This window comes from Mustela putorius, unplaced genomic scaffold, assembly GCF_011764305.1.
Source record: "Mustela putorius furo isolate JIRA1106 unplaced genomic scaffold, ASM1176430v1.1 tig00003834_pilon_pilon_pilon, whole genome shotgun sequence".
Taxonomy (NCBI): Eukaryota; Metazoa; Chordata; class Mammalia; order Carnivora; family Mustelidae; genus Mustela; species Mustela putorius.
Window position 1 is genome coordinate 27139988 of NW_025421987.1, and position 15527 is coordinate 27155514.

The following is a 15527-nucleotide window of genomic DNA, read 5'->3' on the forward strand; positions in this document are numbered from 1 at the left end:
TACTTTTTTCCTCGGACAGGATCTAGTGATTCTCTCATTCCTGGTTCCACAGTTGTGGAGAGAGATGTGGAAGCCCTTAATCCAAATGGGGAGACTGAACTTCAAATCCTGCTCAATACCTCATCAAGTAGGTCTCAGACTTTGTTACATTAAAAAGTACACTCAAATTAGGGGCACCTGGGTGGCTGAGTCGGTAAGCATCTAACTTCCAGCTCATGTCATGACCTCAGCTGGGATTGAGCTCCCCATGTGCATCTCCCCACTCAGCAGGGAGCCTGCTTCTTCCTCTGCCCCTCCCCCCACTCATGCCCACTGCACGCTCTCTCTCTGAAATAAATAAAATCTTAAAATTATGGTAATCTCAACTCTACTATTCTAGACGATAGGGATGAATTTCTTCTTCTTCCCCCCTCCCCTTCCAAAAACCTTTGGAGCAGAATTGAAATGCTCTGGTCATGGGCACAAGTCTGTTTTCTAAGAAAAATCTAGCTAATACAAGCCAGTTTTACACTTAAAAATACATTTAAAAATTTCAGTCATAAACTTTGCTCATATTTTCTCTTGACATGGCACTTGCAGGCTCAGATTCATCCTGTGGACCTGCCTTGGGATACTTTATATAATTGGCACAGTCATCATCTTGTAGCAACAGATATTAGTTATCTCCACTAATATGGTGCTCACTGTGGGCTCCCTGTATCTTTCATATAGCCCTTTAGAAAATTTTGTGTCTAACTTGAAATGTTTGTAATTTTCGAAGTCTAAAATAATGATTATTCTGACAATAATAATAAAGAAAGCAAGTGCACACATTTACTTTTATTCTCTCCCAAATACAAAAAAAAATCCAATGTATGGTGCTGGGTGGCCAGTTGGTTAAGCATCCGACTCTTGATTTCAGCTCAGGTCACAATCTCAGTGTTGTGAAATCAAGTCCTGAGTCTGGCTCTGTGCTTAGTAAGGAGTCTGCTTGAGATTCTCTCTCTCCCTTTGCCCCTCCTCCTCTAAAAAGAATAAAACTTAAAAAAGCACTCCAATTAGAAAGTGCATATTTTAGAATTCATAATAGCTCTGATAAAGAATAAGGGGTATTATTCATGGATCTGGCATGCTGTGAAATTTTGCTCCCATTTGCTTTGGCTACATGCTTTGTGAAGGTAGAGACCAAATCTAAGTTGTTTTTTTTTTTTTTTTTTTTTTTTTTTACTATTTCATGCATATAGAAAAGTATAGATGTATGTAGTACCTGTGTACCCACAGGTAGAGCAAGGTAAACAGATGTCAAATTTTGCTGTTTGCTTCAGACCCCTTAAAAAATAAAGAGGATATTACAGGTCCATGTCCTAATTTTTTCTCATCCCTCCCTCCCAGAACTTATATCTTTCTTAAGTTGGTATGTCTCATTTTTATGATTGCCTTTAGACTTTTGCTACATATTTTTATATCCATACATAAAATATTCTATTTTGTGGATTTTAAATATTTACCAAAGTGGTATCATGGTGTATGGAACTTGTTTTTTTTTAAAACTACACATCACTTTTGGGAGATTTATTCATACGTTATAAGCTTATTAACTTTTGTCTATCTGATAAACAGTATGTTACAAGTATTGTTTCTTGTTTGTTTGTTACTTTGTCTATCTGATAAATATGTTACAAATATTGTTATATTCCTTTGGCAGCTTGGAAATTCAATGATATGTTAGATTTTTTTCTTCCTTTATTTGTACACCTTTTCATGTATTTATTAGACACTCTGATTTTCTACTCTGCGACTTGCCTATTTGAACACTATGATCATTTCTTATTGAATTATTTGTCTTTCTTTTATTGGTCATTGGAAGTTCTTGTATTCTGGATACTAATTCTTTATTGGTTATAAAGTTGCAAATATCTTTCCTCCAGTCTGTAGCTTTCTTTTGCTTGGCTTTTTATATCTTTTGTCACACCCAAGTTTTAATTTATAGGGCAGTCCACTGTATCAGTATTTTCCTCTATAATTGGTAATTTTTTTAAAAAAAGATTTTATTTATTTATTTGACAGAGAGAGAGAGAGAGAGAGACCACAAGTAGACAGAGAGTCGGGCAGAGAGAGAGGGGGAAGCAGGCTTCTTGCTGAGCAGAGAACCCGATGTGGGGCTCAATCCCAGTATCCCGAGATCATGACTTGAGCGGAAGGCAGAGGCTTAACCCACTGAGCCACCCAGGCGCCCCTATAATTGGTACTTTATAAGAGAAACCCTTCCCTATGTTTAAGTCACAAGGATAGTCTTCCATATTTTCTTCTGCATGGTTTTAGTGTTTGTGTATGCATTTAGGTCTTCAGTGAACCTAGAGTTGATATGTTTAGTGAAAGATAGGGATCTAACTTCTTATTCCTTATAAGTTATTAATCTTTTCAAATGGGCTAAAACACACTGTTAAGAGATAGTGACTCAGATTAGACTAAAAGGGACTTAAAAAAAATTTATTTATTTGACAGAGAGAGAGCACAAGCAGGAGAAGTGGGTGAGGGAGAGGCAGGCTCCCCACTGAGCAGGGAGCCTAATGTAGAACTTGATCTCAGGACACTGGTATAATGACCTGAGCCAAAGGTAGATGCTTAATCCACTGAGCCATTCAGACACCTCTGCAAGGGACATATTTTATACGATTTTTAGAAACTAAAGCTCCAAATTATCTGTATTTTAATTCTTTTTTCTCCTAGAAAGACATCATTTGACATATATTATCAAAAGTTGTTGGAAATATAGGGGCACGCTGACAAACCATTCTTCTAAGTAAAGATTTTAGTGCAACTATCCCAGAAATTAAAGAGCAAGTAGACAAAAAAATTAATGAACTTGACCTTTATATACACTTAAGTGTGTGTCTAATTTTGTTTTTAGGCCAAAAATAGATAATAAAAATTCTTTCACATAGCCATCAGGGCCTTCAAAAATTGACCATTTATTCATTAGTCACTACATGGTCATTTGCTATTGACCATGTACAAAAGCTTATGCATTTTGTAAAATAGAAGTTACATAAGACATAGTTCCTGACCACAATGCAATAAAACTAGAAAGTATCACAAAAGAATACCCCAAGTTTTATCCCAGTTAGAAATTAAGAATAAATGTTGTTAGAAAGGAAACTAAAGTGTACATTACAAAGTACTTGGAAATTAATGGCAATGAGATTATCACATATCAACACCTATGGGATATGGACAAAGAATTCTTCAAATTCTTCCCTATGTTAAAGTCATAATGATAGCCTCCTGTATTTTCTTTTGCATGTTTGTAGTGTTTAAAGTAAATTATTTAAAGTAGATTATTTAAATTATTTTAAAAATATATGTGCTTTAATAAATTTATTACAAAATAAATGAAATTGTTAAAAAATGAACTGAGCAACTAAAGAATAATAAAAATAAAGTGAATGTAAAGAAGCTGGAAAGAAATAATTAATAAATGTGATGGAGAAACTTAATAAAAATAGAAATTAACGAATGCTAGGCTTGATCAACAAAAACCCCCATCATTTCAATGAAAAGACTAATAAAATAGTCAAGATTCTAACAAATTTGATTACAAAAAGGGAAAGAGAGAGTGAAAGAATATAAATCAATGTCAAGAAGGCATATCTAGAAATATGAAGATTTAACAAAAATTAAAATGGTAAATAGATTTTTTTCTGATGAATCTTTATATCTAGATGAAAGTGATTGTTTTTTAATAAATGACCAAAGTGTTGTAGGAATGAGGAGAGGGGTAAGAAGGTACTTTCATTTTTTAACCTCTATATTTCTACGGATTTGACCTTTTTTTTCACTTTTTAAAAAAATTTATTTTTTTCAGCGTAACAGTATTCATTGTTTTTGCACCACACCCAGTGCTCCATGCAATCTGTGCCCTCCCTAATACCCACCACCTGGTTCCCCCAACCTCCCACCCCCCACCCCTTCAAAACCCTCAGATTGTTTTTCAGAGTCCATAGTCTCTCATGGTTCACCTCCCCTTCCAATTTCCCCCAACTCCCTTCTCCTCTCCATCTCCCCTTGTCCTCCATGCTATTTGTTATGCTCCACAAATAAGTGAAACCATATGATAATTGACTCTCTCTGACTGACTTATTTCACTCAGCATAATCTCTTCCAGTCCCGTCCATGTTGCTACAAAAGTTGGGTATTCATCCCTTCTGATGGAGGCATAATACTCTGTAGTGTATATGGACCACATCTTCCTTATCCATTCTTCTGTTGAAGGGCATCTTGGTTCTTTCCACAGTTTGGTGACCATGGCCATTGCTGCTATAAACATTGGGGTACAGATGGCCCTTCTTTTCACGACATCCGTCTCTTTGGGGTAAATACCCAGGAGTGCAATTGCAGGGTCATAGGGAAGCTCTATTTTTAATTTCTTGAGGAATCTCCACACTGTTCTATGGATTTGACTTTTATTTATTTGTTTATAATTTTTAAAGATTTATTTATTTATTTGAGAGAGAGAACACACACGTGTATGTGTGTATGTGTGCACATGCATGAGCAAAGGAGGGGCAGAGGGACAGGGAGAGAGACATTCAAGCAGACTCTCTGCTGACCATGGAGCCTGACATGGGGCTCTGTCTCATGACTCTGAGATCAGCCTGAGCTGAAGTCAAGAGTCCAGTACTTAACCAGCTGAGCCACCCAGGACTCAACTTTTACATCATGCCTGTCCTTTTATTTAAAGAACAACATCAAAAAACAAACAAACAAACAAAAAACTCCACCCACAGTAATAATGAAAAGAAGCCTTACTGTAAATTTCAGGCTAACTTTGTCATCTATTGTCCAGAAGGAATAATTTGGCAAGTCCAATGTGCCATGAGAACGCTTCGTAAACCAATGTCTTTATTTCCAGGTAGAGGCTAGAATGTGGCTGTCTGGGAGGATGGTCGGAATTGTCAAGGCATTGTCTGCCTATCTTGCCACTGTTTCGGTTTTCTTGATATCACTTGTAAACGCAGAGTTTAAAAAATTAATTGAGTTCAAACCTGTAATTGTTACAGTTGCTTTTGTCTTAAATATGGCCAACAGTTAGATAAAGCATTAGGGGCATTCCTTAGGTCCTTCTGTTTGACAACCCCCGTGGCTGCCTCCAGGCAAAACCCTCTGCTGTGGCCATGCTTTTCTAGGATCTCTGAAGAACAGCCGAATACTTTTTCCCAGGGTCCTGAAGAAATATGTCACAATAGTCTCCCAGCCTTGGGAAAAATCCATGATCATCATGAAGTAGCAGAGACCAGTGGTTCAGGAGATGATGGAAAGTATCTCCCTTGAAACAGTCCCTGATACGCACTATGTGAACTCCTGGCTCTGTGACTGAATAGACTGGCTTCTGTCCCTTGTAATAGGAAACAGGTCTCATAACACTTTCCTAGGCACTGCCAACCCGATATTCACTATTTACTTTTAGCTCTTTCTTGTCTGATGTCTTATTGGTCGGTAGTTGGGTGGTGGTGGTGGGGGGGAACCACACAGCCTTGGGCTACCTGGGTGTCATATTCACTGTTTCACTGCATAGAAAGCAAGATGTTCAAAAAACAAGAAAAGAAAAGAAAAGAAAGCAAGATGTTTATTTTATACATGAAATCCTTCTATACTTCCTTGAGATGAATTAGGCAGAAATTTTTGTAGCTATTTAGAAGGTAAGGAGTCTGAACCTCTGGAAAAAATTAATGTGAGTAGAATGGCCAGGTACAGGTTATACATGTTAATTAAATAAAGATTAGGCTAGCAAACAGTTTTTACTGTACTTTACAGTAAGCAGTCATGCGGTTGAATGATGACATGGGACTTTGTTTTTTGTTGCCCTAGTGTTCATTTGTTTCATTTGTTGATTTTTTTTTTTTTTTTTGGTCTCACAGGTAACACAACGGCATGTGGCTTTGTAGTGTATCAAAACAACAAGCTCTTCCAATCAAAAACTTTTAAAGCTAAATCAAATTTTAGTCAAAAAATTATCTCAGGCAGGACGAATGAAAATAACAGTCAGGGAGCTTCTGTTGACATTGTCTTTAATCCAAAGGTGAGTTTTTCCACTAACAACAACAACAACAACAAAATTCAGGCCACTTTTGATTACAAAAGCGGGGTTGGTTGGGCAAAAGAAATCCAACGGAAAACTCTTTATATTTATGTAAATTTTTATTTAAATTCCAGTTAGTTAAGAAACAGTGTAATATTTGTTTTAGGCATACAATATATTGATTTAATAGAAAAATTCTTTTAAGAATTCTTTGAAGATATTCATTTAAATATCCATGTTTTTTGGTCAGGCTAGATAAATGCAAAATCAGCTAATTTGAATTTTACATCCTTCCCTACCCCCCAATCTCTAATGAAGATGTTGTACTTAGTACCTGCCTAATTGATTTCTCATACACTTATTTTATCTTAGATTATCCTATTTTTTTTTTTTACTTGATTCAGCATTTTTAAGAAATCAGTTGCAGTTGTCTTTTCAATTTGCAGTATAACCGAAAAGAATTCCAGCTCCATTCCTATGCTTGTGTCTATTGGGATCTTTCAACAAAGGATTGGGACACACGTGGGTGTCACAAAAGTGGGAACGCTGATAACTTCTTGTACTGTCACTGCAACCATACTACTAATTTTGCTGTGTTAATGGTAAGGATGTACACAGTAGTCTCTTTCCAGACACAAATTTCCCTTATACATAATTCTGGCGTGTGCTAATTGGAGATGTTTTGGGGGCTTAGTTTGCATAGATATTCAATCTAGATTAAATGAATAAGCAGGGAATGGAGGGATAAGACTAAAAAAGGAAGTGCTGGTAACAGCAAGGAAATAGAGCTTCCTGCAGTATGGTTTCAGGGTGGATGAGGTAAGTACCGTGTATTTAATACTGAGAAGGGAGCCCATGTACAAAGAAGAGCTGATAGACTCCATTCAACTAATTCACATGTTGTGAAGCTTGAAGTTGTTATATCCAGAGGTAAGGCTGTATGGCTGTGTGTTGGGTGCGGGTTCAGTACATACTTTACTATGGATGGGCAGTTGAAACCTGTTACCCAACCTTTTTCCTTTGGAATAATCTAAGTTGCTAAGTTTATGCTAGAAGATAAAAGAGTAATAGCTCTTGAATTCATCCAATTTGTCCCACAGTTCCTTTATGTATTCCTTATATCTTAAATTTTTTAAAATTTGAGTATAGTTGACACACAATGTTACATTAGTTTCAGGTGTACAACATAGTGATTTCACAAGTTTCTACATTAGGCTATGCTCACCACAAGTGTAGCTACCATCTGTCACCATGCAATGCTATTACAGTATCATTGACTATATTCCTTATGGTGTGCCTTTTATTCCTGTGGCTAATTTATTCCCAGAATCTTGTATTTCCCACTCCCCTTCACACATTCCCTCTGGCAGCCATCAGTTTGTGCTCTGTATTTTCAGATCTGATTATGCTTTTTGTTCATTCATTTTTTTTTTTTTTAGTTTTCACATACAAGTCAAATCATATGATTTCTCTTTTTTTCTCAGTCCAACTTATTTCCCTTCGCATATAATCTTATAGGTTCATCATGTTGTCGCAAATGGCCCAAACTCGTCCTTTTGATGGCTGCATAATATTCCATCATTCATATCTACCACATCTTCCTTAGGCATTCATCTATGAATGTATTCCTTACATCTTTTTTTGGAGGGGGAAGGGCAAAGGGAAAGGGAGAGAGAGGGAATCTTAAGCAGGCTCCATGTCCAGCATGGATCTATGACCCTGATATCATGACCTGAGCCAAAATCAAATAAGCCACCCAGGCGTTCCTCCTTATACCTTTTGACTACAAAGCTACTCTGTACAAATAACTGATAACACTTAGTTCTGGTGTGTAGCTACAAGTGCACCCCTGAAAGTTCTTGGGCCGGCTCTTTGAAGAGAAGGACCTGTTTGTTCTGTTTCCAGAAATCTATTATTCTTCTAAATCCAAAAGTGTTAGTTTTTATACTTGATGGAATGATTTTATATGCTGTAGAATGGGGAGGGATGTAGTATCTTACACTTATTAATATTGTGAATCTTCCTGAGAAAAGCAAGTATTTTCATTCCCTAGGAGCTGTGAGGTAGACATCTTTGGGAAGCCAGTTGAGATCAGAACATACTGATACAACATATAATAACAAATTATAGAAACTCATGGGTTTTTTTGTTTTATTTTGTTTTGTTTTGTTTTTGAGAGGGGATAGGGCAGGGCAGAGGAAGAGGGAGAGAGACAGAATCTTAAGCAGGAGCAGGCTCCATGCCGAGTGTGGAGCCCAAGACAGAGCCTGAACTCACAACACTGAGATCATGATCTGAGCCAAAATCAAATGTTGGATGCTTAACCAACTGAGCCACCAGGTGCCCCAATATAGAACCATGTTTTATAATTTTTTTTCCTTCCTTCCTGTCTATCATTTATTTCCTTTACTTACTTTAATGCACTGGATTTAACTTCCAGTATAATTTTTTGTTGTTGTTGTTTCAAGTTTTTGTTTATATTCTAGTTAGTTAACACATAGAATAATATTGGTTTCAGGAGTAGAATTTAATGACTCATCACTTACATCTAATACCCAGTGCTCATCACAAGTGCTGTCCTTAATACCCATCAACCATCTAGCCCATCCTTCACTCCTCCATCAAGCCTCAGTTTGTTCTCTATAGTTAAGAGTCTCTTATGGTTTGCCTCCCTCTCATTTTTTTCTTCCCCTATTTTCAACTGTTTTGTTTCTCAAATCCACATATGAGTGAAATCCTATGGTATGTCTTTCTCTGACTTATTTAGCTTAGTATAATACACTCTAGCTCTATCCACATTGTTGCATATGGCAAAATTTTATTCTTTTTGATGTCTGAGTAATATTCCATTATGTATATACACCATTTAATTTTTTTTTTCCAAAGATTTTATTCATTTGTCAGAAAGAGAGAGAGAGAAAGCACACAAGCAGGCAGAGAGGCAGGCAGAGGAGGAGAGAGAGGCAGGCTCCCTGCTGAGCAAGGAGCCCGATGCGGGACTCAATCCGAGGACCCTGGGATCATGACCTGAGCCAAAGGCAGTGGCTTAACCCACTGAGCCACCCAGGCATCCCCACCATTTAATTCTTTATCCATTCATCAGTGGATGAACTTTTGGGTTCTTACAATAATTTGGCTATTGTTGATGATGTTGCTATAAACATCAGTGTGTGTGCCCCTTTGAATCACTATATTTGTATCCTCTGGAGTAAATACCTAGTAGTGCAATTGTTGAATGGTAGGGTAGTTGTATTTTTAACTTTTCAAGGAATCTCCATACTGTTTTCCAGAGTGTTTGCACCCAGTTTGTATTCCCACCAGCACTATAAGAGATTTCTCCTTTCTCCACATCTTTGCCAACAACTCTTATTTCCTGTGTTGTTAATTTTAGCCATTCTGACAAGTGTGAGGTTATACTTTTCTTATTTTAATGATCAAAGCCTTTCTTAATTGATTTTGATCATTTTCTAACATATTACAGAGAGATCTACTTTTTTTTTTTTAAGATTTTATTTCTTTATTTGAGAGGTAGAGAGCAAGCATGAGGAGTAGGCAGGACAGAGGGAGAAACAGACTCCCACTGAATGCAGAGCCCAATATGGGGCTCGATCCCAGGATCCTGGGATCATGACCTGAGCCAAAGGCAGATGCTTCACAGGCTGAACTACCCACGTGCCGCTGGAGTTCTGCTTTCTTAGTAAGAAAATAATAAAGATAAAATTTTAACTTTTTTGATATCTTAAAGATCATTAGCATCATTCACTAGCTGTGTAAAGCTTGGGTTGCTATATATATTAAATGATACAGACTACATTGTCATAGTTATTTTTCTTCTTACCTGAGGTCAAACTTTCAGCTGTTTCTTATCATTAATGTCTGAGTCTGCCTCAGTGCCTACCACTCACATTTGTAATTAGTTTTGGGTTGCCAAATTTTTTAAAAGGCTGATTAAGATTGTATATAAAGTAGGAGCAGATAGGCTCTAATCAAATAGATGATTTCGAAGGCCTGATGAGCTCTATATATTCTATGATTCTTTGGTATTTACTCAATATAGTGTACACAAGAAGTAATGTGAAATCTTTGTTTTTAAAATGAAATTTATTTTATTTTTGTTTTCTTCCTATAAAAGCAGTACATACTTATTGCATAAGGTATGAAAGTTTATCTATTAAACAGAAATATACTAATATGGAAAAATATTTATAACATCTTTAATTAACATGGCAATTCAAATTAAAATATGTTAACAAACTGCTATCTATTTGTACAAGAGACATAGGTAATATTTGTAGATATATTATAAAAAAGATCACCTCTGGGGAAGAGATAGGATTTTAAGAGATAGGGTAGTATGATATGGGGGTAAGAGATAACTATGGGATTTCTTTAATGCTTCTATATTACTTTCATGTTATATAAATATTACTTTCTAATTTTTTAAATTGTTAAAGACAGGCAAAAAATTATATATACCCTACTCAATGGCCACGATTATTACCTCACCAGATTTCTAAGAGTACATACTCACATGCAGTATACTTATCTATGAATAAATACTTGGCATAGATACATTAGACAAAAATGAGATCTCCTTTTAAAAAAATATTACAGGATCACATAAACATCTTTCCATGTCTAAAAAATATTTCTGCAACTTTATTTTTAGTGCATTAGCTTACATATGCAGATTTCCTCTTAGATTATAATTACACCTAAAAATAATGTAAGGGATAAATGAAATAACTTCAGCCAACTTTAATCTAATCCAAACAGCTTTAATTTTAAACATTGAGGAGAAGTATACATGTTTTCCCTGACAGATAACTGTTCTCAACACAACTTCATATAGACTGCTTAGAGATAAGGGGTTCATTTATTTCCTTTTAAAACTTCTCAAGTTTTATAAAAAGATGTATCTGGCAACTATCTGGTATTTTGACCAATGTAACTTTTTATGATGACTTTCATAGACATTTCAGGAATGGTTATTTATAAATAAAAGTCTTAACTTATTTTCCAGAGTTTCAAAAAGAACTATAAATATCCTGAATCACTAAACATATTATCCAGCGTTGGATGTGCCCTGTCCATTACTGGTCTGGTTCTCACAATTATATTTCAGATTGTCACCAGGTAAGAAAGGCTGCATGCTCTTCTTATGAGAGAAATTGCTATCCTGATATTATTTCCTCTGCACATATTCTCATCAGAATACAGTCTTTTGGAACTACAGGGAAATCAGATTTAGTTCAAAGTGGGTCTATTGTGCATTCCTACCTGGTTTTCTTCTTAAACTCAAGATGTATCAAGGTGAACTCATCTTTCCTTCAGAATTGTTTCTCCCTACTAAATTCCTTTATAAATGTTTTCTCAGGTGTGTCAATTCAGAGTTTTTTATTTTAAAGGCATTGCTGTTTAAAAATCTTTCCTGAAGTTTTACTTAAAAAATTAAGAACTGGCAGAAAAGTCGAGAGAACACTGAACAATCATATACCCTTCACCTAGATTCATTAAATTATTAATATTTTGCTTTATCTGTCTTTCTACTCTGTCCTGAAATTTTGAAAGTAAGTTGTAGGCATCATGACTGTCATGTCTAAATTCTTCAAGTATTTCCTAAGAACAGGGGTATTCTCCTCTATAGTATAATACCATTCCTCACTCAGGAAATTCAGCTCAAGCAATTTACAATTTTTAACACTAATTTAATATTACTGTGTTAATATATATCCCATATTAAAATTTTTCCAGTTGTCCCAGTAATGTTCATTATAGTTGGGTTTTTTTCTTCCAATTCATTCAGTTTTCATGTCTCTTTAGTCTCATTTAGCCTAAAATAATTCCTCTGATTTTTGTGTATTTTGGTCTTTTAGGGCATTAAATCTTTTGAGATGCTCAGGTCAGTTATGTTGTAAAATAGAGTATTCTAAGTTTAGGCTTTGTCTGTTACTCATAATTAGATACAGATTAAATATTTTTATGAGAATACTAAATCATTAAGTCTTTTTCAGTGTGATAGAGCAAGAAGCACGCAATGTCAGTTTATCCCATTATTGGTTCTATTACATTTGGTCTCTTGTTTACAGTAGTGTCTACCGGATTTTTACACACTAAAGGTTCACATTTTTCCTTTTGTAAGTAATAGATAATCGGTGGGACGAAACCTTATGATTGTGTGACTGTCCTGTTCCTCAACTCTTACTCAATGGTTTCAGTGTCCACCAATTGTCCTTACTGGAATATATTACTACACTGATGGCTGAAAATGATGATTTTTTTCTTATCTATTATTCTTTCTACATTTAGTCACTGTATTCTTTTGTAAAGTAGTGTACTCTTCACTGTAATCAGAGGGAATCTTTCTTCATGTTGTTTTGGCATGTCCCTATCAGCCTATTTATTTCAGATACAGCTAGATGACCCAAGCACATTTTTCACTTTCTCTGCCTCATACTTAGAATCAGCCCTTTGTTCAAAGAGCCAGAATTCCATTTGGTTCTTCTTCTTTACCTATCATACTTAATGAGTCTCTTGTCATTCATTTTAAGTTTTTATACTGAATGCTAACTATGGACCAAACACCATGTGCAAATTAAGCACCATGATTATGAATGAGACAAGTAAGCTCCATCTCTCCTGGTATTTACATTCCTGGGGGAAGACTGATGTTATACAAATATATACAGAATTAAGTATATAATTACAAATAGTGGTAAGTGCCTCGAAGGAAAACTCCATGCCATGTAATTACAGATCTGTCTTGTAAAAGAAAATGGCTCTTATGTCTGTCCTTTCATTTATATTTCTATTATAATCACTTTTCCAAAAAAATTTTTTATTAACATATAATGTATTATTTGTTCCAGGGACACAGGTGTATATTTCATCAGTTTTACACAATTCACAGCACTTACCATAGCACATACCATCCCCAATGTCCATCTGTCATAATCACTCTTGAACAATTATTTGATCCCATGTGAATGACTTGCAGTACCTGCAAAATTAGTTTCTTTGCCTAAAATTTCCCTCCTTCCAGTCATCATCAGATTTTTTTTCATTCTCTATCAACATGGTTCTTAGCAGTATTGATGCCGTAGACATCACTGAAAACTCCTCAGGAAACAAAGATAAAAATCTTAAAAATGGCATTGCTTTTTAAATTGTGAATCAAATAGTTTTCTTTGTTCATAGACAGGGTCCCATATAATTATATGAAATTTATATATAATGTGTATAAGTTATAATAAATTTTATATATATTTAAATATATAAAATATATTACATAATATATAATTATAATATATGTTATATATAAAATAATATAATATTAATTCTCAGAAGATAGTAATATACCAAAGAGCCAGCATATATGAAAATAGCCTGTTCTCCCTATGGATTATAATTTGTTTGACATAAGAAAAAACTAACTTTGTTTTTATATTTAAAAAATCATTTTATATAAAAGGATTCCTTTGAGTACCTTTTTCAGTTCTGGTTATTAAGTTTTCTAGAGACTGAATGAAATTTTGAATTATCCTGAAAATCTCAACTAAAGCATCTAGAGAATGAACAGAGTTCATACAATTTTTATGGATTAAATATATGCTTTTTATGCATCTTCCTAAAGACTGAGAAGTTTCATGATGGAATGTTATAAAATCATAAAGGATATGTAATTAGCAAACAGATTTATTCATCAGATTCTAGAATTAAAAATGGATACTTGAAAACAATAGGATTTTAGGCACAGTAATAAATTTAGGGAAATAGTTATTTCGAGAGGACTTGTAGTCTGAAAAACCTAGAAGGGCTTGGGTGGTACTGAATGGAGATTCTATAGCTTTTGTTAATATATGACTGCATAGCATAGTATACGGAGAATTGTAATATGTCAGTAGAGGGGACTTCAGGGTATATTTGCCTTTACCCACTAAGGAAAACAATACATGCACAGTAAAGAGAATATGAGACTTCACATTTGAGATCAACCTTATTTAGGGCAACCTTGAATTCTCTGCTAATCTGGAAATACACATGTGGGCCACCAGAGAACACACTTGTGAGGAGCACACAATCACACACATTCTCTCTTTCTCTCTTGCACTGCCTTCTAAAGACTACTGGCAAATAATGCCAGCTTACAGACAAAGTGAGAAAATGCTGTTCTTTTCTAGCAAATATCTTAGCTAAAGATGAGAAGAAAAAGACCCACAAAGTTTTAAGGAGCACTTGGTTCCATACCGAGAAATTACCTTTTCAAATGAAGGAACAGTGATCAAGCATGTTTTATATTAACTAGCTCATTCACAACATCTTGACCATTTTACTATTAACAAGTTATTTCCTAAATTATGGTCCTCAAGATACCAATCCTTGGGAGGTAATCCATGGAAAAATGGTTATGAAATGTCTTACAGAAGACACATGTGAAATTTTGTTGAGTGTAAGCCTTTCAGAGAAATAGTAATCATTAGTCTTCTCAAAATATCTTTAGTAGCAGCAATAGACCATGACACAAATTTTAAATATTTTTACTTAATTTAAAATGTTTATGGAACCCTTACTCTTTAAATGTAATGTAAGCTAAATATTATACCATTTTGTTTTAAACTTATAAAGGTAGTCTAAAATTATATTTGACTTTATTGTTTTAAAATCCATACTTGGATTTTTTAAAATCTAAAATAGTTCTTAAAATGCAAGAGACTTTCTCTACCTTTGAACATGGATTCATCTACTAATATGCAATAGTTTCCTATTTTTAAATGTAAAAAATCCATTTAGAGCCTTTCTATATATAGCCTTTGTATATGTTTGTAAATCTAGAGGAGAACCTATTGTCTATTGTGGTAGAAGAAACTGTCCGAAAAGTTAGTGGCTTAAAACATTTATTTCTTATCTCTAATGATTCTTTGGCTTCACTGGGCTCAGCTGTATGGTTCTTCTGTTGGTCTCTTGTGGGTCTCCTGTGAGACTTCAATCAAGTGGTGGGTAGAGTTGGACCCACTGGGGCTCATCTTGGAGCTGGAACATCTGGGTCTTTCTCCATCTCCATATCATCCCAGAGGATTCCTATGTGGTTTCTTTAGCAGGTTAACTAAATGTTTTACCTGGTGGCTCAGAACTCCCAGGAGAACGAAGGGGAAAGCTTTTTAATACTTTCATGGGAAAAGTGACTTTATGGGATCCTTCCTCTATTAAAAAAAGATTTAAAAACTTTGAAAGTTTTAAAACTTGTGTTTTACAACTGTACTGGTATAAAGGTGAACATATTAATATATGCTCCTATTTGTACTTTGACCTATAAAAGTTAATTCTTTCCCCTTCTTTTTTTTTCTTTTTTTAAGATTTTCTTTATTTATTTGAGAGCAAGCATGAGAGGAGAGAAGATCAGAGAGAGAAGCAGACTCCCCATGGAGCTGGGAGCCCAACACAGGAATTGATTCAGGGACTCTGGGATCAT

General features: G+C 35.0%; 1 protein-coding gene across 1 annotated transcript in view; it reads left to right on the top strand.

Moving 5' to 3' along the window:
• Positions 1–15527, top strand: part of ADGRG7 (adhesion G protein-coupled receptor G7) — a 78524-nt gene that overhangs the window by 43224 nt on the left and 19773 nt on the right. Inside the window, exons 8-11 of the mRNA XM_004771944.3 lie at positions 20–127; positions 5898–6058; positions 6505–6660; positions 11082–11194. Of these exons, the coding sequence (XP_004772001.1) occupies positions 20–127; positions 5898–6058; positions 6505–6660; positions 11082–11194 (538 nt within the window). The remainder of the gene's footprint in view (positions 1–19; positions 128–5897; positions 6059–6504; positions 6661–11081; positions 11195–15527) is intronic.